Below are 22,662 nucleotides of genomic sequence, written 5' to 3'. Positions count from 1 at the left end.
AGAAAGGCTGGCACTCCTTTGCGATTGGTATCAGTCTCAGGCCTCTGCTTAAAAGTCCAAGTTGGCTTATATTCTATTCTCCATTTATCACTCAGGATACATGTATTGTATTTGGGGGGGGGAGGGTCCTCAGGTTTCTTTGGGTTATACTAATGAATGCTTTATATGCCTGGTCTTGTGGATTTCATTGACATTGTATATGTCTTGTGAAGGGGCATGGGAGGGTGGGTAAAGGAGGGGGAGGGAAGTATCTATGTATTTGCAGTTGCATATGTTATTGATTCTGCTGTTAAAAAAATTGTTTAATTAAAAACTAAAATTAAAAAATCCCCCAACAACCAGAAAGTCACTTGTTCCTCAATAAATCACAGTGGAGAACGAAGCACATTGCATATACAAATGAAAGGTCAGTTTATCCTCTGTACCTACCTGAATCCTGTCCAGGATCGTGGGATTGAAAATATACATCCCCGCATTGATCTTATTGGAGACAAACACTTGGGGTTTCTCCACAAACTTCTGTATGCGCCCCGTCTCAGCCTCATATACCACCACCCCATATTTGGAGGGCTCCTCCACCTTTGTCACCTGCAAGAAAAGGAGGATGCCATCACAGACAATCTCTAACACGGTGAGACCTCACATCTTACTCATCGTGCCCACAAATGCTACCTACAACAGCAATCCAATCATGTCCATTTGGATGTATAGCCATGAAACCCAGGAAATGATGGAAGAAAGGAAACCCTCAAGTAGAAAGCAAGATGAGCTCCAAGGCAACACAGGACTACAAGCTGGATTTTATTCATCCTAGAGGAAGGCATCCACTTAAAGAAAAAGAAATAAAAGGACATCAAACAGGTTCTGTTTTCATCGCATTAGCTTTCAAAAATGGCAGAATAGAGTGAGCTCAGGCTAATGCTGTATCTGAATTTTAAAAGTTCTTATATGTAGCCATTATAGCGAAGGGTGTGTGACATTTGTTATAGTATGAGGGATCTTTAAAAAGTTTCCATACTTTCATTTTTATAAGCACTATTTATTAAATATCTCAAAAGCAAATTACATCACATTTCCACATAATCACCCTGTTTTGCGATACATTTTTTCTCTTGCCCTCTTACCACTTCTCCTGCCCCAACCATTTCCCGCAGAAACGTTTTGAAGAACCCTCGTATATCTGCAATTGCAAGAACTTACATGGTGAGCCCAGGATCAAGGACCTGAAATTAATGTGTACAGTGCTGCATATGACTAGTGGCGCTGTAGAAATGATTAGCAGTAAAATTATACTTAGCAAAATGTGAATGAAGAAGCCAACATCCAAAGAATTCCTTTATGATTGGCAAACTCCATCATATTAAGGGGCCAAAATCTTAAACACAGGCTAAGTCGTGGGTCAGACCCTTCCCAATCTCCGCCCCAGACCCCGCCACCAACATCCATTCCTACCAGAACCCCTATGCAAATACGGGACCAAAAACTAAAAGTGCTAATATATACAAACAAAACCCTATGTTTCAAGACTCTGCTTGCAGTACAACCCGAGAAATAGAAACAAATACATTTCTTCCTTAAATGAGTTCTTCACGTCAGTCTTCACGAGGGAGAATACAACCAACATTCCGGAACCCGAGGAAATCGTAATAGGAGACCAAAATGATAAGCTGGTCAATTTAAAGGTAAGCCAAGAGGATGTACTCAAGCAGATAGACAGACTAAAAAGCGACAAATCGCCAGGTCTGGACGGCATTCACCCAAGGGTGCTCAAGGAACTAAAAAACGAAATAGCGGAGCCACTCCGACAAATATGCAACCTATCCCTAAAAACCGGAGAGATCCCGGAGGACTGGAAAATAGCAAATGTCACGCCCATCTTCAAGAAGGGCTCAAGGGGCGACCCAGGAAACTACAGGCCGGTGAGCCTGACCTCAGTCCCGGGAAAGATGATGGAGGCACTGATTAAGGACAGCATCTGTGAATATATCGAAAACAATGTGCAGCTAAAACCGAGTCAGCATGGCTTCTGCAAGGGTAGGTCTTGCCTCACAAACTTATTGTACTTCTTTGAGGGGGTGAACAGCCAGGTGGATAAAGGGGAATCTATAGATATCATTTACCTCGACTTCCAAAAAGCCTTCGACAAGGTACCACACGAGAGACTGCTCAAAAAGATATGGAACCACGGGGTGCAAGGGGAGGTCCACCGATGGATCAAAAACTGGCTGGCAAACAGGAAACAGAGGGTTGGCGTAAAGGGCCACTACTCAGACTGGAAAGGGGTCACGAGCGGAGTTCCACAGGGGTCGGTGCTGGGACCACTCCTGTTCAATATCTACATAAACGACCTAGAAGCGGGAACCAAGTGTGAGGTCATAAAATTTGCAGATGACACCAAACTATACAGCAGGGCTCAAACGAGGGAAGACTGCGAAGATCTCCAAAAGGATCTAACGCAGCTGGAAAAGTGGGCCGAAAAATGGCAAATGAGCTTCAACGTAGGGAAATGCAAGGTCATGCACGTGGGGAAAAAGAACCCGATGTTCACTTACAAAATGGGGGGAACACCACTAGAGGTCAGTAACCTGGAGAGAGACCTGGGAGTGATGGTAGACGCAACACTGAAGGCATCGGCGCAGTGCGCTACAGCCTCAAGGAAAGCTAACAGAATGTTGGGTATCATTAAGAAGGGTATCACGACCAGGACGAGGGAAGTCATCATGCCGCTGTATCGTGCAATGGTGCGGCCGCATCTGGAGTACTGTGTCCAGTACTGGTCGCCGCACCTCAAGAAGGACATGGCGGTACTAGAGGGAGTACAGAGAAGAGCGACTAAACTGATAAAGGGAATGGAAAATCTCCCATATACCGACAGATTAAAGCAGTTAAGACTTTTCTCCCTGGAAAAGCGGAGACTTAGAGGAGACATGATAGAGACCTTCAAGATCATGAAGGGCATAGAAAAAGTTGACAGGGACAGATTTTTCAAATTATGGGGCAACACAAGTACAAGGGGGCACTCGGAAAAATTGAAAGGGGACAGGTTTAGAACAAACGCTAGGAAGTTCTTCTTCACTCAGAGGGTGGTGGATACATGGAACGCGCTTCCAGAGGCTGTGGTAGACAGGAACACATTAAATGGTTTCAAAGAAGGTTTGGATAGATTCCTAGAAGAAAAAGGGATTGAAGGGTATAGATAGATATATACCACTGCTCAGGCAATGGGCTTGATGGGCCGCCGCGGGAGCGGACTGCTGAGCAGGATGGACCTCTGGTCTGCCTCAGCGGAGGCAACTTCTTATGTTCTTATGTTCCTGAACAGTGCAAAATATAGACAGCCGATGTAATTTCTCAAAACTGACAACTCAAATCATTAAATTGAAAATAAAATCATTCCCCCCTACCTTTGTTGTTTGGTGATTTTGATTTTCAAATCTTCTTTTCCCAGTCTCTGACTGCACTTCCTTCTATCTGTGCTCTTAACTGTGTATCCAGGGCCACCTTATCCATTTACTGTTTTTCTCTCCTTTACTTTCTGTCATACATCCATCTTTAGCATTAACTTTTAACATTCAACTTTCTTCCATTTTTCTTTCTTCTCAAAATCTATCTACTTTTCCATGTCTTCCCTTCCCATCTATCCATGTGTACCATCTCCTCCCTCTTTCTTCTCCCCTATTCCCATCTATCCATAAGAAGCATTTCTTCTTATCTCTTCCCGGCCGCATACATTGCTGTGCACCATCTCTTCCGTCTCCCCTTCCCCTCCATCCCTGTGCACCATCTCATCCCTCTCCCATGGTCAGACAACTCTGGAAACAGAGAATTTACTACCATTTATTATACACCAACAAAGGAAAGACATACCATTTTGTTTTGCTTTATCAGCAATGCTGTTTAACATCTATATGGCCTCATTGAGGAAGAAATTTAAAGAGATAGGGGTGCAATACAGAATATATGCCAATGATATTCTGTTGTTTTTCCCGATAAAAGACATCCCTAATATAGATCTTTGCTTGTAAAGTATATGGAAATGATTAGAAGTTGGATGAGTGACATGATTTGAAATTAAATGTTAACAAAACGGAGGTAAAGGTGGTGAAAGGCCAGAGAGAATTTTGAGTTGGAAAATGTGGTTGTTATGGGGGAAAAATTGACAGTAAAAAAGGAGATGACTGTCCTGGGAGTGTGCTTAGATAGCTGTTTGACAATGGAAAACCAAATATTAAAAATAATCAGGGTGGGATACATGCAACTCCAAATGCTTTAGAGTGAAGCCAATATTACCAGCACACGATTTCCGTACTGTGGTTCAGACGTTGATCCTGAGTAGGGTGGATTATTGTAATTCACTATACTTAGGAGCTGAGAAAGGGAAGTTGAGGGCTTTGCAAATGCTTATCAACTCTGCTGCAAGATTAATCACAGGGGTTCCTAGGAGTGCCCGTAGAAATTACACTGGTTATCTATGCAACAAAGAGTGCAGTTTAAGATTGTTGCGATTATACATCAGACAGCTTCCCCAAAGATCTTACAAGAATTCTTTGAGATCTATAAACCGAGAAGAGAGCTTAGAGGTATAAATGGGATGGAATTAAGTTTGGAGGGTAGAATGTCGACTATGCGTGCTAGGATCGGGGCATCAGTGATATCTGTGGCTGGCGTAGAACTATGGAATTCTGCGGTTTTATATAGGGAGGATGCATTTTAAGAAAATGCTGAAAACTCAATTATTTGCCAATGCCTTCTTATGCTAAGGCATATTCAGTTGATAATTGCCTTTTAGAACGTTTGACATCAATGTATGATTTAAAGCTTGCTTGTATTTCTGAATTGATTGAATTTGTGCTCTATCCCTATTATAATAGGGACGATTAACGATGTTGTTTAGATATGTCTGTTACATGTGATAATTGGAGGGAAACAATACATTTTTAAATAAATAAATATCTTGATTTCCAATAATTGATTCATCTGTTCTATGTATTTTTATGCAATATAAACTGTTTTTAATTCCTTTATCCACTCACATAGTTCTCGTGAAGCTGGCCTGGAGCCGTCATCAGTAGACTTGGCATTCTCCATCGGGCTCACATCCCCCGCTAGCAGTGGTGCCTTGTGGTGCAAGGTTGCAGTTTCCACGGGGTGCGCTCGGAAGGTGAACGCCTTCAGATTGGGCCTTGATTTTTGCTGGTCATCTTTATCTGGTATAACTTGGCCTCTGATGTGGCTTTTACAGTAATTTTACTCAGGGCAATACCATTTCACTGAATTATGCAAGGTGGTGAGGAGCTCGAGAATCAGGCTACCACCCTGCCAATGACATCACCGGAAGGCCCTATGTAATCAAAACAGTAACTGGTGTTGTGCTCATCCTCTTGTTGTATTTGATCCAGAGCTATACTGTAATTGGTTGAGCAAAGTAGAAATGCACAAATTGAATTGAAGAAACAGTATCTTTCTCTCCATTAAAATTCTGATTTTCCTTTGGATTCAGATTTGGTGATTCCTAAAAATCTAAATCTGGAGGAACAGCTTGTCAGAATGAATTGTCTTTATGGAGAGAGGCTGCTCACCTCTTCTGGTGGTATTCAGTACATGCTGTGCTTAAAATTTGAAACTCTAGCAGCAGAGAAAACATATACTTCTCCCTCCGTATTTGCGGTTTCAACATTCACGGTATTCGATTATTTTAGCTTGCTGGCTCCTCCCCCCAAATTACATCAGCTTGCATAGAGAAATTGCTGATTTGCCTCTCCTTCAGGAACAGACCAGGTCTCCCACCATGTTATTCACGGTTTCACCATATTCACAATGGTTTTTTAATAGAAAATGGCAAATAACAAATAATAAAAAGTTATTCGTGATTTTTCAGTATTTGCAGTTCTGTTAATCCACTATCACAGCGAATACGGAGGGAGAAGTGTATTGCAGTGTGGAAAACACTCTGATACAAAGATATGTGGACACAAATTGAGTTTTATCGTGGCAAATTTGTATGATCTCTGTTGTACCTTTTCTATCTTTGGTTCCATAGTAACATATGAACATTAAGAATAGCCATACTTGGTCAGATCAATGGTTTCATAGTAGCCAATCTAGGTCACAAGTACTTGGCAAAAACCCAAATAGTAGCAATATTTCATGCTACCAATCCCTGGGCAAGAAGTGGCTTCCCCCATGTTTGTCTCAATGGCAGACGATGGACCTTTTCTCCAGGAACTTGTCCAAACCTTTTTTTAAAACCAGCTACATTAACCGCTCTTAGCGCAACCTCTGGCAATACATTCCAGAGCTTAATTATTCACTGATTGAAAAAATTTTTCTCCTTTTGATTTTCAAAGTATGTCCCTGTATACAATTTGTGTCTCCTAGTCTTTGTAATTTTTTTAAGTAAAAAAAAATCAATCCACATGTTCCCATTCTACAACACTCAGGATTTGTAACTCTCCTCAGCCTTCTCCTTTTCAAGCTGAAGAACCCTAACTTCTTCAATTTCACCTCATACGAAAGGAATTCCATTCCTTTTATCATTTGGTCGCTCTAATAACATAGTAAATGACAGCGGATAAAAACCTGAATGCGTCATCCAGTCTGCCTTACAAATTCATGATTAAATTAAAATGTCTTTTCTTTGTTACTTCTGGGCCATAGACCTTAGAAGTCCACCTGGTACTGTCCTTAGGTTCCAACTACTGGGTAGAGTACTTTTGTGCATGAAAGAATAGTGGGACTTGGGCATGATTGTATCTGACAATCTAAAGACGGCCAAACAGGTAGAAGAGGCACTATAGCAAAAGTTAGACGGATGCAGGAGAAAAATGGCCAGAAATAAAAGGCAGGTGATAGTGCCTCTGTATAAGTCTCTGGTAAGATCTAACACCACTTCCAGCATTAGCCAAGCCTATAGTGGCATTAGGTGGCCTAAAGCACTTACAGAGGCATGACTCTGGTGCTGATTTTTTAGGCGGAAGTAGGCACCTTGAAACTCAGTTAAAAACATTGTTTAAACAGTTAGAGAATCTGAGCCTTTGTGAATACTCTGGGTGTTGATGTTAGTCCAAATGGAAGTACCCAGTACTGAAAGTGGTGTGTTTCCACTCGAAAGCAAAGATACATCCTGTGGCCTGGGAGGATGAAAATGCATGTGTAGGCCTCCTTGAGGTCTAGAGAACAAAGCCAGTTGTTCTTTATTAACGGTGGTAATAGAATTCCCAGAGAGATTATGCAAAATTTCTCCATCACCAAGTTGAGAGCACAGAGGTCCAAAAGTGGATGGAGACCTCTGGTCTTCATCGGTATGAGGAAAACCTGAGTAGAACCCTCAACACTTCTCCTGCAGAGGTACTTGTTCTATGGCATTGAACTGGAGGAGGGCTGAGAGCCTTCTGATGGAAGTGGAAACAGGACTTTCTTTGAGGATGGTTTGGATCATGTGATCATGTGACCAGGCCAAGCAGTATTACCCATCACATATCTATACCCCCAGGCACTTTGTAAAAACAACACAAACACAGGGTAAGACCATACATTCAATTAACATCCCTGACCAGGTCTTCCCAGCTCCTCCTGGTCCTCTCTGGGTCCTCCTTGGACTCCAACTCTCCAGGTCTTCTCCCAAGTCCTCTCTGACCCTCCATTGGCCCTCCAGGTCTTCGGCAGCTTCTGGTGCCATTTACCGGTCATTCCACCAGTTGCCACCATCCCAGCTGGTTCCTCCGCTAGACTTTCCTCAGAACTCTGGCCAATGCTCCCAGGATCTACTAAACTGCCTCCTGGGGATCCCCTGACTGCTACCAGTGCCATTACTGGTCACCACCATTCCAGCCAGTTCCTCCGCCGGTCAGCTGTCCCCTCAGCCTTAGACTCCTCCAACTTTTCCGTAGCTCAGTCATCTTATCCTGCATGCACGCACTGAGGACTCTCCCTGCTCCTCAGTCATCTTATCGCAGATACATGCACCTGCCCAGTACCTGGCCTCTTTGGTCCCTACCACCTGGATCCTTCTTCACCAGTCCAACCGCGGTTGTCAAGCCTGAACCACTTCCTTGACTCCGGCTACTCTTAGCTCTTTCCTGGCGGTGTATAGGTCCCCGTGGACCCTACCACCACCGGGCTTCAGTACAAGGACAGATCTCTCCGCTGGTGTATAGGTCCCTGAAGACCCTCCCACCTGTCTGGACTGGTCAGCCTGGCCACTCTACTCTGCTGCCCTGGGACCCTGTCAGCTGGTCAGTCATGGCCTTCATGGCTTACTGGGAATTAGGCCAGAGGCCAGCATTCTTTCTCCCAAGGGTTGCCCAGCTCCCGAAGGAGCTCTTTGCCTTCTGAGCTCTCTGTGCTGGGAGCTGTTCTTTTCAGCATCACAATCCACTCAGGGCGAGTGGACAGCTCTCAACAGCACTTGTAGCTCTATGCAGATTAGCTCTCCTCTCAGGCTTAGTAAGCTCCACTGCTCGGGCTCCCTCCACTGGCCAGTGACCGGTACTCCACCCTGTCATAAGGCCTTTTCTGTAAATAGCCTTGTCATTTGAAGGGCTCAGTGATCTGATGTTATAAGGGACCATCGATAATAAAAGTGAGCGAGTCAACCTCCTATGGGGAAAGTCTATGAAAAAGTTTGGGAAACACTGGCTAGGCTCTCTTTTTTTTTTTTTTTTTCCAATTATCTTTATTAACAATTGCAAAGGGACCATACAACCAGGAGCAGAGTAAGCATAAAAATAGATCAACCAGAAAAACAGCACTGGAAAACCAGTACATGAAAAAGTGCACCGTACAAGAACCCAATGGGAGTATGCCCTTCACAAGTGACATTTTGAAATATCCAATCCCCCAATCAAAACCACCCAGACCTAAAGCATACGGCAGCAAATCCCAACTAACAGACAACAAACACTCCACAAGCTTACCTCCAGACAGCCAACCACCCAAAGACTCACACCCGCACACACCCCAGTGCAGCCACCCTGTGGAAAAGCAAAAACAAAAAGAAAAAGAGCCAAAGGAGCGCAACAGTCCCATCAAGAAGAAATATCAGGGTAGGGACTCCGTAGCTACTGGCTCCAAGCCGGAACAAACAGTTAAGGCTAGGCTCTCTATTATAAAATCAAAAAGACAATTGTTGTTTGGACTGAAGTTGAGAGTGAGACTTGTTTTCTTTGTTGCCTTGGACATCTCTGAGTGGGAGTTCAAGAGGATGTGGAAGGAAGGCCATGTCAATGCTTGGAATAATAATTGGAGCATCTTGACGTGTTGGAATATTTCCTTGGTGACAGAGTCCGGATTGACTTGAAGGTTAAGGAAGTCATGCAATCCTTATGTTTTCTTAATCTTTTGTGTTGCTTCCTCTAATGGTCTTCAAATGGTCTCCTACTCAGGGAGTATTAGAAAGGCGATCTTATATATTAGCATCAAGGTCAGAAATTCTGAGCCATGCTTGTCTACGCATGGCAACAGACACTGCTGATGTGCGAGAGACTATGTCAAAAGTGGAATGCACCATATATTTTCTTGTCATTTTAGGTCATTTGAGAGATGTTGGTAGGAGTCTAGATGTTCTGATGGTATGTACTGCTCATAAAGAGACATTTTCTGTATGAGATATTTCATGTAAAATGCCATATAAAAATTGTAGTTCAATATTCTGTTGGCTAGCATAGAACCCTGGAACACTCTTTAGCCAAACTTACCCAGAATTTTGGCCTCTCTTCCTGGTGAATTGCTTGAATAAGTTCTAGAACTCATAAGAACATAAGAATTGGTGAAGAAGGAAGTGACGTCACCAAGCCGAATGGACACTTGATCCGTGAGCTCTGTTCGGGCCCCGAGCTTACTCTTCCCTTCAGCTGCGTAATTGTGCTGGAACGTGGTTTGCCTGCCGGTTTGCGGTGTGGGAGGTGTGTGTGGAGGGGATGGCGACCCGAAGAAAGCTCCCCTGTGACAAGCCGGGCCAGCGCAAGTTGGAGCAGGCGCTGAGTCGCAGCGCATATGGCGCCGACGGCCTGGTGACCAGCAGGAGTGAAGCGGCGATTTTGGAGCGCAGCATCACAGCGGTGGCAGATATGCTGCACGAGCCGGCCCCAGTGCTTTCTTCCCCGGATCCGCCGACTAAAGCGGATATGCAGCAATGGATTGCAGAGGTGAAATCTGAGATCCAGAATGGGTCGCAGATCGCCCGTCTCCTTCGGAACAAGGAAGTAACGAGAGTAAAACCCCCGGTTCTGCTGGTCCAGGGGAACCGGCTCGATGGCATGGAGATGAAGCAGAGCTTGAGCTTCCTGAAGAAGAAGGGCGGTCTGGGATGGAATGGAAGGAGGAAGCTCTGGTGGAAAAACTGTACTAATCTTAACTATACATATTGGTGGAACTCATTATGCCATATATATAAGATGGAAAGAGTAATTGCTATGCAGAAAGGGATTTATAATAATTTTATAAAGATCTGGAGGCCATTGGAAAAATATTGTAATGAGTAGACATCATTTTCCTTGGATACTATGGGCCTGATTCTCCAAAGTGCATCCCGATTTTAGGCAGCTGTAGGCGTCCTACAACTGTCTAATCAGCCAATCGGGATGCACGTTTTTTTAAAAAAATGCTCCCCAGGCAGGCCGCCTATATTGAAGGCGAGGCCCGCAAGACACCTAGGCCCTGATTCTGTATAGGACGCCCGGGAGAGGCGTCCTATTCAGAATCGGCCAACACTAAACCCCGATTCTGTAACCGGCGTCCATGTTACAGACGCTGGTTAGAGAATCGGGTTAGATTAGACACTGCCCGCTACACTTATCGCGGCAAGGGATCTCTCTGCCGCTATAAGTATAGCGGGCTGCGGCCCCCTGACCGATTGCTGGCAGGAGGGTGCCCAAACCCTCCTGCCAGAAGATGCCCCCCCCCCCCGACACTACCAACTGCCCCCCCCCGACATTACCGATCTCCCTCCCACCCCAACACTACCGATCGCTGGCAGGATCCCTCCCTGGCAGGATCGCTGCCAGGCCCAAACCCTCCTGCCAGAAGATGCCCCCCCCCCCCGACAATATCGATCGCTGGCAGGAGGGTGCCCAATCCCTCCTGCCCGAAGACGCACCCTCCCCCCCCCGACAATATCGATCGCTGGCAGGAGGGTGCCCAATCCCTCCTGCCCGAAGACGCACCCTCCCCCCCCCCGACAATATCGATCGCTGGCAGGAGGGTGCCCAATCCCTCCTGCCCGAAGTCGCACCCTCCCCCCGGGCGCTAACAACCCCCAAACCTCCACCCCACCAAACTAACCTGTTCTTACGGCCAGAGGGGTCTTGCCCGTCCAGCCGGCAGGCACGCCTGGTCGAAATGAGGCGGGCCCGCCCCTTGGCCAATCAGACCTTAGACTTAGTGGGGATGGGCGGACCCGCTTTGCCTAAGGCCTGATTGGTCCAGGCTTCTAGAGCCTGGGCCAATCAGGCCTTAGACTTCGGCGGGATGGGCCGGGCCCGCCTCATTTCGACCAGGCGTGCCTGCCGGCTGGACGGGCAAGATCCATCTGGCCGTAAGAACAGGTTAGTTTGGTGGGGTGGAGGCTTGGGGGTTGTTAGCGCCGGGGGTGGGGGGAGGGTGCGTCTTCGGGCAGGAGGGATTGGGCACCCTTCTGCCAGCGATCGATATTGTCGGGGGGGGGGGAGGGTGCGTCTTCGGGCAGGAGGGATTGGGCACCCTCCTGCCAGCGATCGGACAGGCCGCGGCCCGCTATACTTATAGCGGCAGAGAGATCCCTTGCCGCGATAAGTATAGCGGCCGCGTCTACTTACAATGTAGACCAGCATTTTGCTGGCCTACATTTTAAGCTTCTCCTCTACTAGGGAGATGCGTAGGGCCGCCTAGGTTCGCCTAAGGCCCGCCTAAGGCCCTTAGGTGAGCTTAGGCATCTTGCGGGTCTCCCTAGGCTCCCGGAGATGCCTTCAGGCCTGCCTGGGAAGCATTTTTTTAAAAAAACGTGCATCCTGATTGGCTGATTAGACAGCTGTAGGATGCCTACAGCTGCCTAAAATCGGGACGGCACTTTGGAGAATCAGGGCCTATATGTACACACTGGGGGGAGGGGGTGGTTTTAGAAGTATACAACATTAAGAATTCATAATATGTTTATGATAAGTTTTGTTTGAAATATTTAAGGAAGGGTGGGAGGGAAGGGTTATATGTTTTTCTGATGATATTAGAAAGAATTTCAAGTGTTATATAGAAGTTATAAATGATGTATTTCTGTACACTTGTTGTGTGATAAAGAAATTAAAAAAAACAAAAAGCTATTTTCTAAATGCAACATATGCTTATGTGCTACATAGTCATTGTTAAAGTCCTCCTCCCACCTGGAGTCAAGCGTGTATCTAGAAATCTGAGCACAATCTAGCTCTGCACATACTCACCACAATAGTGCCTTCCTTGCCGTGATGTCTGTGGAATCTCATCATATCTTCGAAAGGGAAATCACAGATCACATCACTGTTCAAAACAAAGAATGGATCGGAGTTTTCCACGAGCAGCTGTCTTGCTAATGCCAGTGGGCCCGCTGCAAAGAAAGCAGAGACAAAAACTAGGCAACTTTGTGGCATAACAAGGCCCCACCCTCAAAAACCCTTCCACCCCACTAAACTGCAAAGAAAATATACAAAGAAACTGATAACAATATCGCTGAAGAATCCCATTGCAGAGGAGATATCTACATAAAATCCAGTTGCATAGAAAACATGCATACAAGGTCAATCGGTTAAATTACATTACATTAGTGATTTCTATTCCGCTTGTACCTTGCGGTTCAAAGCGGATTACATTGGAAGAGAGCTGGATATTTCCAGGAGGATGCATTACATTGGAAAACTGCTGGTACAGGTTACAAATTGAGGATTCATATTATATTACATTGGAAAGATTTCAGGTTGCATTACAAAGATAATTCAGATAACATTACATTGGGGACAATTTCGGGTTGCGTTTCATTGATGAATATCCGGCTTCCTTATATTGGTCGATATCTGGAGATATTAGGATATTGGTTGATTACTTGGGTATCCGGTACTTTTTGGGACGCTGAAGAAGTGAGCTATACATGGGAAGAAAAAAGAATAAAGATGGGATGGGAATGAGGGGGAGATTAAGTTGATTGAATATACTTTTTGAATAGAAGTGTTTTGATTTCTTTTCGGAATGCTTTCAATGAATAGCACTCATGAAATAGCTGTTCTACTGTACAAGAAGCAAACTTTTGACATCTGCAAGAAACAACTTTACAAAAGATCTTGGAGTCCTGACATTTTACACTGAAAGCACAGTTACTTACCGTAACAGGTGTTATCCAGGGACAGCAGGCAGATATTCTTGACTGATGGGTGACGGCACCGACGGAGCCCTGGTACGGACAATTTTAGAGTGATTGCACTCTAAGAACTTGGAAAGTTCTAGTAGGCCGCACGCACGAGTGTCTTCCCGCCCAACAGAGGCGCGCGGTCCCCAGTTAATATAAGCCAGCTAAGAAGCCAACCCGGGGAGGTGGGTGGGACGCAAGAATATCTGCCTGCTGTCCCTGGATAACACCTGTTACAGTAAGTAACTGTGCTTTATCCCAGGACAAGCAGGCAGCATATTCTTGACTGATGGGTGACCTCCAAGCTAACAAAAAGAGGGATGGAGGGAAGGTTGGCCATTAGGAAAACAAATGTTGCAAAACAGATTGGCCGAAGTGTCCATCCCGTCTGGAGAAAGCATCCAGACAATAATGCGATGTAAAAGTATGAACTGAGGACCAAGTAGCAGCCTTGCAGATTTCCTCAATAGGAGTGGAACGGAGGAAAGCTACAGATGCTGCCATAGCTCGAACTCTATGGGCCGTGACAGAACCTTCCAGTGTCAGTCCGGTCTGAGCATAACAGAATGAAATGCACGCTGCAAGCCAATTAGACAACGTACGTTTAGAAACAGGACGTCCCAACTTATTCAGATCAAAGGACAGAAAAAGTTGGGGAGCTGATCTGTGGGGCTTAGTACGCTCTAAATAGTAAGCTAGAGCCTGCTTACAGTCCAAAGTATGCAGAGCCTGTTCACCAGAATGAGAGTGAGGTTTCGGAAAGAAGACAGGCAGAACAATGGATTGGTTGAGATGGAATTCAGAGACAACCTTAGGGAGAAACTTTGGATGTGTACGCAGAACCACCTTGTCATGATGAAAAACCGTAAAAGGTGGATCTGCAACTAGTGCATGTAGCTGACTGACCCTCCTGGCAGAGGTAAGAGCAATAAGGAAAAGTACTTTCCAAATGAGAAATTTGAAAGGAGAGGTAGCCAAAGGTTCAAATGGAGGCTTCATTAAGGCGGAAAGAACCACATTGAGATCCCAGATTACAGGAGGGGCTTTAAGAGGTGGTTTCACATTGAAAAGACCCCGCATGAACCTGGACACCAAGGGATGAGCTGAGAGAAGTTTGCCATGAACCAGCTCATGAAAAGCAGCAATAGCACTGAGGTGGACTCTGATGGAAATAGACTTAAGGTCCAAGTCAGACAAAGAAAGCAAATAATCCAACAATGTCTCCACTGCCAGGGAAGTGGGATCAAGATGATGAAGAAGACACCAGGAAGAAAACCGTGTCCACTTTTGATGGTAACATTGCAGAGTGGCTGGTTTCCTGGAGGCATCTAGAATGGAACGAACGGGTTGAGACAAACAAGTATCATTCGAAGTCAGCCCGAGAGATACCAAGCTGTCAGGTGCAGAGACTGGAGGTTGGGATGTAGAAGGGTCTCCTGATGCTGTGTAAGCAGAGAAGGAAACAGTGGAAGAAGAAAAGGTTCCCTGGAACTGAGTTGAAGTAGAAGGGAGAACCAATGTTGCCTGGGCCACCTCGGAGCAATCAGAATCATGGTGGCTCGTTCCCTCTTGAGCTTGAACAAGGTTCTTAACATGAGAGGCAGAGGAGGGAAAGCGTACAGGAACATATTGGACCAATCGAGGAGAAATGCATCCGCTGCCAGACGGTGAGGAGAGTAAAGTCTGGAGCAGAATAGGGGCAGCTGGTGATTGTGAGGAGCTGCAAAGAGGTCTATCTGAGGAGTGCCCCATTGAGCGAAGATGGACTGCAGAGTGAAAGGATCGAGTGCCCACTCGTGAGGCTGAAGAATTCTGCTGAGCTTGTCCGCTAAGGAATTCTGCGCTCCCTGAATGTAGATAGCTTTCAGGAATAGATGGTGATCTATGGCCCAAGTCCAGATCTTCTGGGCTTCCTGACACAAGAGGCGAGAGCCTGTCCCCCCCTGCTTGTTGATGTAGTACATTGCAACTTGATTGTCTGTGCACAGTAGGAGGACTTGAGGAAAGAGAAGATGTTGGAAGGCCTTGAGGGCATAAAACATCGCTCTGAGTTCCAGGAAATTGATGTGATGCTTCATTTCCTGAGCTGTCCAAAGTCCTTGAGTTTGGAACTCGTTCAAATGAGCTCCCCAGGCGTAAGGGGAGGCATCGGTGGTGGTGATAAGTTGATGAGGAGGTAGATGGAAGAGAAGACCTCTGGAGAGATTTGAGGATATCAACCACCATTGTAGAGACTGACGAAGAGATGATGTCACAGATATGTGACGTGAGCAAGGATCCATCGCTTGGGACCACTGGGTAGCTAGGGTCCATTGAGGAGTGTGCAGGTGAAGACGTGCGAAGGGTGTGACATGAACTGTGGAGGCCATGTGACCCAAGAGTATCATCATTTGCTTGGCAGAGATGGAACATTGTGGAAGCACCTGCTGATATAGAGATTGAAGCGTTTGAAGTCGGTTGGATGGCAGGAACGCTCTCATGAGGACTGTGTCCAAGACCGCTCCAATGAATTGAAGTCTCTGAGAGGGGATGAGATGAGACTTGGGTAGATTGATCTCGAACCCCAAAAGTTGTAGAAACAGTATGGTTTGGTTGGTGGCCAGAAGTACTGTCTGAGATGAATTGGTCTTTATCAACCAATCGTCCAGGTAAGGAAACACCTGAAGGTGGTGGGAACGTAGAAAGGCAGCTACCACAATCAGACATTTGGTAAACACTCTTGGAGAGGAGGCAAGACCGAAGGGTAGAACCTTGTACTGGTAATGACAACGATTGATCATGAAGCGTAGGTACTGTCTGGAGTCCGGATGGACCGGTATATGAGTGTATGCTTCTTTGAAATCGAGAGAACATAGCCAGTCGCCTTGATTGAGAAGAGGGTAAAGAGTGGCCAGAGAAAGCATTCTGAATTTTTCTTTGACCAAGCATTTGTTGAGATCGCGAAGATCTAAAATGGGTCTGAGATCTCCTGTTTTTTTGGGAACTAGAAAATAACGGGAGTAGAATCCCTGCCCCTTTTGATCTAGAGGAACGTCCTCTATGGCGTTCAGGAGGAGGGATTGAACCTCTTGAAGAAGGAGGGAAGACTGAGGAGTGTTCAAAGCAGACTCTTTTGGTAGACTTTGGGCAGAAAGAGTCTGAAAGTTGAGAGAGTAGCCGTGGCGGATGATGTTGAGGACCCACTGATCCGAGGTGATGGTTTCCCAACGGCTTATAAAATGAGTAAGGCGTCCCCCTATAGGCAGCGGAAGATGGACAGATGGAGGAATACTGGCTATGTCCTGGAGAACCAAGTCAAAAGGGTTGTGAGGATTTTTGTGAAGGAGGAGGCTTTACTTGTTGCTGCTGCTGAGTCGGTCTATTGTTTTGCCTCTGCTGTTGCCTCTGACGTCTGGGTTGTTGAGGTGCCTGTGGCAAAGGACGAGCCACAAATCGACGTTGGTATGCCGATTGCTGACGAAAGGGCCTGGTAGGTGGGGTCTTCTTTTTAGTTTTGAGGAGAGTATCCCACCTAGTCTCATGAGCTGAAAGCTTTTGGGTAGTGGAGCCCATGGATTCTCCAAACAGCTCATCCCCCAGGCAAGGTGCATTAGCCAGTCGATCCTGATGATTGACATCAAGTTCTGAAACCCTGAGCCAGGCTAGTCGACGCATGGCCACCGACATAGCCGTGGCTCGAGAGGTCAGTTCAAAAGTGTCATAGATCGATCTGACCATGAACTTACGGAGTTGTAATAGCGATGAAGAAGTTTGGCGAAAGGCTGATCTTTTACGGTCAGGGAGGTATTTCTCAAAAGATGACAAATTTTGAATGAGATGCTTAAGGTAAAAAGAAAAATGGAAAGCATAGTTCCCTGATCTATTAGCAAGCATCGCATTCTTTCCTTATTATTTTTTATTTTCAAGTTTTTTTTTTTTTTTTGTTTTTTTTTTTTTTTTTTTTTTCTCTGTTTAAAAATCTTTATTCATTTTTTATGTTACAACAAGTGTTACAAATAAACTCAATAGAAACTTAAATACACACTTGAATAACTCATATATTAATATCAAATTTAACATTAATATAATAATCCCCTGTCCCACCCTCCTTCCCAATCAATAATACATTAATCAATTTTATTGTACATTCTTTGAATATTAATTTAGTATGTAATAATCAAAATTGAAAAACCCACCCCATTTCCCTCTTTACAATTATCTTATCATGGGAAAAGTTCATTAGAGAAATCATGTTAACGGTCTTCAAATATTTCCAGTTTTATTTATGGGAAAAATTATCCTTCTTTACAAAAATCGGTTAATGGTCCCCATATTTTTTTAAATTTATTCATGTATCCTTTGTGTGTTGCAATAGCGTGTTCCATTTTATATATGTGGCATACCGAATTCCACCAGAACATATAATTCAATCTATCATGTTGTTTCCAATTGAATGTAATTTGTTGTATTGCAATTCCAGTTAAAATAAATAAAAGTTTGTTATTACTGGATGAAATTTGACTTTTTGCTCTCATAGTTGTTCCAAATAATATAGTATCATATGTCAAGGCTACTGGATTTTCTAACAATCTGTTAATTTGGGGCCAAATTGATTTCCAGAATGATAGGATAAATGGACAAAAGAATAAAAGATGATCTAATGTCCCAATTTCAATATGACAGTGCCAGCATCTATTAGATCTTGAACTATCTATTTTTTGTAAACGAGTAGGGGTCCAAAAAGCTCTATGAAGAAGAAAAAACCAAGTTTGTCTCATAGATGCTGACACCGTACATTTTAGCCTCCAAGACCAAAGTCGTGGCCATTGAGATGCACTAATTTGGTGTTTTATCTCAATGCTCCAAATGTCTCTAAGACCATTTTTTGGTTTTTTATTTATATATCCGGATATTAATTTATACCACTGTGCGGCTTTGTGACCTATTGAGTCCATCTGGAAACATAAGAATTCCAAACTGTGATATTTAGCAAGATCTTTCCATTCAGGGAACCCTTTCTGAATAGATTGCTTCAATTGCAACCATTTAAAATATTGTGTTTTATTGAGACCAAATTTTTGTTGCAATTGTGAAAACTCCAGCAATTTATCATTATTAATTACATCATCCAAAGTGCGAATGCCTGCTATCATCCAATGTTTCCAGATGACTTTAAAACCGCCAATTTTGATCTTGGGGTTTAGCCATATAGTTTGGTTGGTTGATTTACTAATTGGAATTTGAGTAAGATTACTTATGTATTTTAGAGTTTTCCAGGTATCCATAAATATTTTATGATCTTTGTATAACCTTGGCATCTTGATACTAATTACATGATTAAGACGTAATGGAAACATAAGTCTCCATTCTAGCCAAAACCAATCTGGAGTATTATCTGTGGGTTCTGGGAGGATCCAATACATACCATGACGTAAGATATAGGCTTGATGATACCTATAAAAATTGGGAAAATTTACCCCTCCCTCCTTAATTGGTCTTTGTAATGACGCTAGAGCAATTCTTGGTTTTTTATTAAGCCATATAAATTTTGTCAAAGTCCTATTAATTTTTGTATAAAACGAATCTTGAAAGAAAGCTGGTATCATCCCCATTTGGTAACATACTACCGGTAAAATCATCATTTTTACCGTTTGTACTCTTCCCCACCAAGATAAGTGCAAAGGATTCCATTGCTCACACATTTCTGTTACTTTTTGTAATAAGCATTTTTCATTAATTTTCATTGTTTCGTCTACTGTTTTTGTTATTAAAATTCCAAGGTATTTAATATATTCTTCCTTCCAAACAAAAGGGAATGTATCAAATAAACCTTTTGTACAATGTATATTTAGTGGAAGAATTTCTGATTTATTCCAATTAATTTTATATCCTGAAAAATTTCCAAATTTCTCAATCAATTCAAGTAGATGTGGAATGGTGGATTCTGGATTCTTCAGATATAGTAATAAATCATCTGCGTAAGCAGATATCTTATATTCTTTATCTGAATGAGGTATACCCTGTATCTCCTTAGCTTGTTGGATAGCTAATATTAAGGGTTCTAAAACAATATCAAACAGCAAAGGGGATAAGGGACATCCTTGTCTAACTCCTCTCTGTAGATTAAATTTTTCTGAAAACGTATTATTAATATATAGTCTAGCAGAAGGGGAGCTATACATTGTTTGTATCATTTGTATAAATCCAGGACCTATACCAAACCATTCCATTGCTTGATACATAAAAGGCCATTCTACTCTATCAAAGGCCTTTTCTGCATCTAATGAAATTGCAAAAGTAGGTTCATTCATTTTCTTTGTTAAATATAACATATGGAATGTTAATCTGGTATTGTGAGATGAATGTCTTTGAGCAACGAATCCTGTTTGATGCATACCTATTATATGGGGGAGAGCTTTAGCTAATCTTAACGCAAGTATTTTTGCTAATAATTTTCCATCTACATTTATTAAAGATATTGGTCTATAGTTTGATACCAAAGTGGGATCTTTATTGGACTTTGGCAAAACAATAGTCAAAGATTCTGCTATAGTGCCTTTAATACAACCTTTATTGAGTTGATATTGATAGAGATTTAATAAATAGGGTAATAAAAAGTTTTGAAATGTTTTATAAAATTCCACTGTTTTACATAAAGTGTACAAAATATTAAAATACAATTGATAAATACACAATATCACTTTTATATCTAATACATCATATTCTAAATATATTTTTATCCCTCTCCCTCCCCCCACCCTTCTATTACTTTTTAATCATACATTACATATTGTATATCATATTATAGCCTATTATGTAAAATTTATTTTCACTGCCCCCCCTCTATGTGTGTCACAAAGAAGATATTTAAAAGAAGAGAAGAAGAAGAAAAATTCTACTATTTATTCATTGCAGTATTTTGTCAATGGCCCCCATATTTTTATAAATTTAGTATATGTCCCTCTTTGTATTGCTATTGTTCTTTCCATTTTAAATATATGACATATTGTATTCCACCAAAATGTATAATTTAGGTTATTATAATTCTTCCAATTATTGGTTATATGCTGAATGGCAACCCCTGTCATGATTAATAAAAGCTTGTTATTTTCTGTTGAAATTTGACTTTTTTTTCTCATCATCATTCCAAATAACACTGTATCATATGATATTGCTATATGATTTTCCATCAATTTATTAATTTGTGGCCAAATTGAATTCCAAAAACTTTTAATGTAGGGACAATGATACAGTAAGTGATCTAATGTCCCTGGTTCCAGATTACAGTGCCAGCATTTATTGGACTTAGAACTGTCTAATTTTTGCAAACGTGTAGGGGTCCAAAAAGCTCTATGTAGTAAAAAGAACCAAGTTTGTCTCATAGATGCTGACACTGTACATCTCATTCTCCAAGACCAAATTAGTGGCCATTGAGATGCATTAATTTGATGCTTAATCTCAATGCTCCAAATATCTCTTAGACCATTTTTTGGTTTTTTATTCAAATATCCAGATATTAATTTATACCACAATGCGGCTTGATGTCCTAGGAAGTCTGCTTGAAAACATAAGAACTTTAAACTATATTGATTATTCAATGTTTTCCATTCAGGGAACCCAACCTGAATGGCCTGCTTCAATTACAACCATTTAAAACTTTGTGTTTTACTAAGACCAAATCTATGTTGCAATTGTGAAAAATCCAGCAGTTTTCCTTCTGAAATAACATCATCTAGAGATCTAATGCCTGCAATAATCCAGTTCTTCCAAAGGATTTGAGCTCCGCCAATTTTGATCTTGGAGTTTATCCATAGAGATTGATTAGTTGATTTGTTTATTGGGATAGGTGTTAATTTACTTATAAATCTCAACGTTTTCCAAGTATCCATTAATATTTTATTTTCTCTGTATCTTCTAGGCATGTTAATACTTGGAAGGTGAACTAAATTTAGGGGAAACATAAGGCGCCATTCCAAATATAACCAATCTGGTGCATTATCTATAAGTTCTGGGAGGATCCAATACATACCCTGACGTAGAATATAGGCTTGATGGTACCTATAAAAATTTGGAAAATTTACCCCTCCCTCCTTAATTGATTTTTGCAAAGTTACTAAAGCTATTCTAGGTGTTTTACCAAGTCAAAGAAATTTTGTTAAAATGCTATTAAGCTTTTTATAAAAGGACCCCTGAAAATAAATAGGTATCATCATTTTAATAGTTTGAACTCTCCCCCACCAAGAAATATGTAAAGGGTTCCATTGCTCACACAGCATCACATTCTGATATAACCTCTTGCCAAACTTATCCATGGCTTTACCTTCTCTGCCAGGAGGGACAGATACGTACACACTAGCCCCCGTAGATTTCTTTAAAGTGGACTCCACTAATAAAGATTCATGAGGGAGTTGCGGTTTGTCAAAACCTGGAATAGGTATGACCTTATACAGGTAGTCCAGTTTTCGAGGAGCTCCTGGAACGGTCAAGGGCGTCTCCAGATTTTTGTAGAAAGTTTCTCGCAAAATATCATGGAGAGGTAACTTTAGGAATTCCCTTGGAGGCTGGTCAAAGTCCAGTGCATCGAGAAATGCCTTGGATTTTTTAGACTCAGCCTCCAAGGGAATAGAGAGAGATTCACACATTTCTTTGAGAAACGAAGTGAAAGAAGTTGCATCAGGTTTGGAGGATGGATCCAAACCAGAAGGATCCTCGTCCCCTGACGAACACTCTCCCTCAGAGAGGAAAGGCTCCTCTGAATCACCCCACAGATCAGGGTCCCTTACTTGAAAGCTCCGGTCCCGTGACTCCGGTGTGGAGGGTTCCAGATGTCGAGTCTTGTAAGTCGACTTACCAGATCTCTGTGATACGGTACCGGGAGATGTTATGGGGTGTGCCGGTGCTGAAGTCTGTACGGCCTGGTGTAAGGACCTCGGTTCTGGTGCTAAGATCGGCATGGATGCTGATGAAGCCGTATGTACCAGTACCGACAAAGTGGATACCGATAAAAGAGGTTGCTCCACTGCCGGTGCCGGTGGCTCAGACCGGACCGGGTCTGGAAGACTCTGAGTCAAAAGAGCAGGAAGGAGCTGTTGTAATTGCTCCTTGAGCTGCACTTGCAGGACGGCGGCAATTCGCTCGTCCAGTGAAGACACCAGTACCGCTTTTTTCTTCTGCGGTACCTTTGGTGCCGCTCTACACTCCGAAGAGGAACCCGAGGTCGAGGGGCTCACCTCAATCGGAGCGGAGTGCTTCCGTGGGCGCCTCGAGGTCGGCAGGATTGGACTCGCTGCCACTGAGACCGGAGGACGCTCCAGCGGGGAAGGCTTCTTAGCCGGCTTACC

At 43.2% G+C, this 22,662-nt stretch overlaps 1 protein-coding gene across 1 annotated transcript in view; it reads right to left on the bottom strand.

The window, feature by feature from the left end:
- The window catches only part of GMPPB (GDP-mannose pyrophosphorylase B), a 106,841-nt gene that overhangs the window by 42,230 nt on the left and 41,949 nt on the right, over positions 1-22,662 (bottom strand). The window contains exons 5-6 of the mRNA XM_033926525.1: positions 12,408-12,550; positions 430-588 (exon numbers count right to left, since the gene is read on the bottom strand). Coding sequence (XP_033782416.1) covers positions 430-588; positions 12,408-12,550 — 302 coding nt within the window. The remainder of the gene's footprint in view (positions 1-429; positions 589-12,407; positions 12,551-22,662) is intronic.

Source organism: Geotrypetes seraphini, chromosome 17 (genome assembly GCF_902459505.1).
Source record: "Geotrypetes seraphini chromosome 17, aGeoSer1.1, whole genome shotgun sequence".
Lineage (NCBI taxonomy): Eukaryota > Metazoa > Chordata > Amphibia > Gymnophiona > Dermophiidae > Geotrypetes > Geotrypetes seraphini.
The sequence above is the reverse complement of the archived record's forward strand: the minus strand, read 5'-3'. Positions and strand labels throughout refer to the sequence as shown.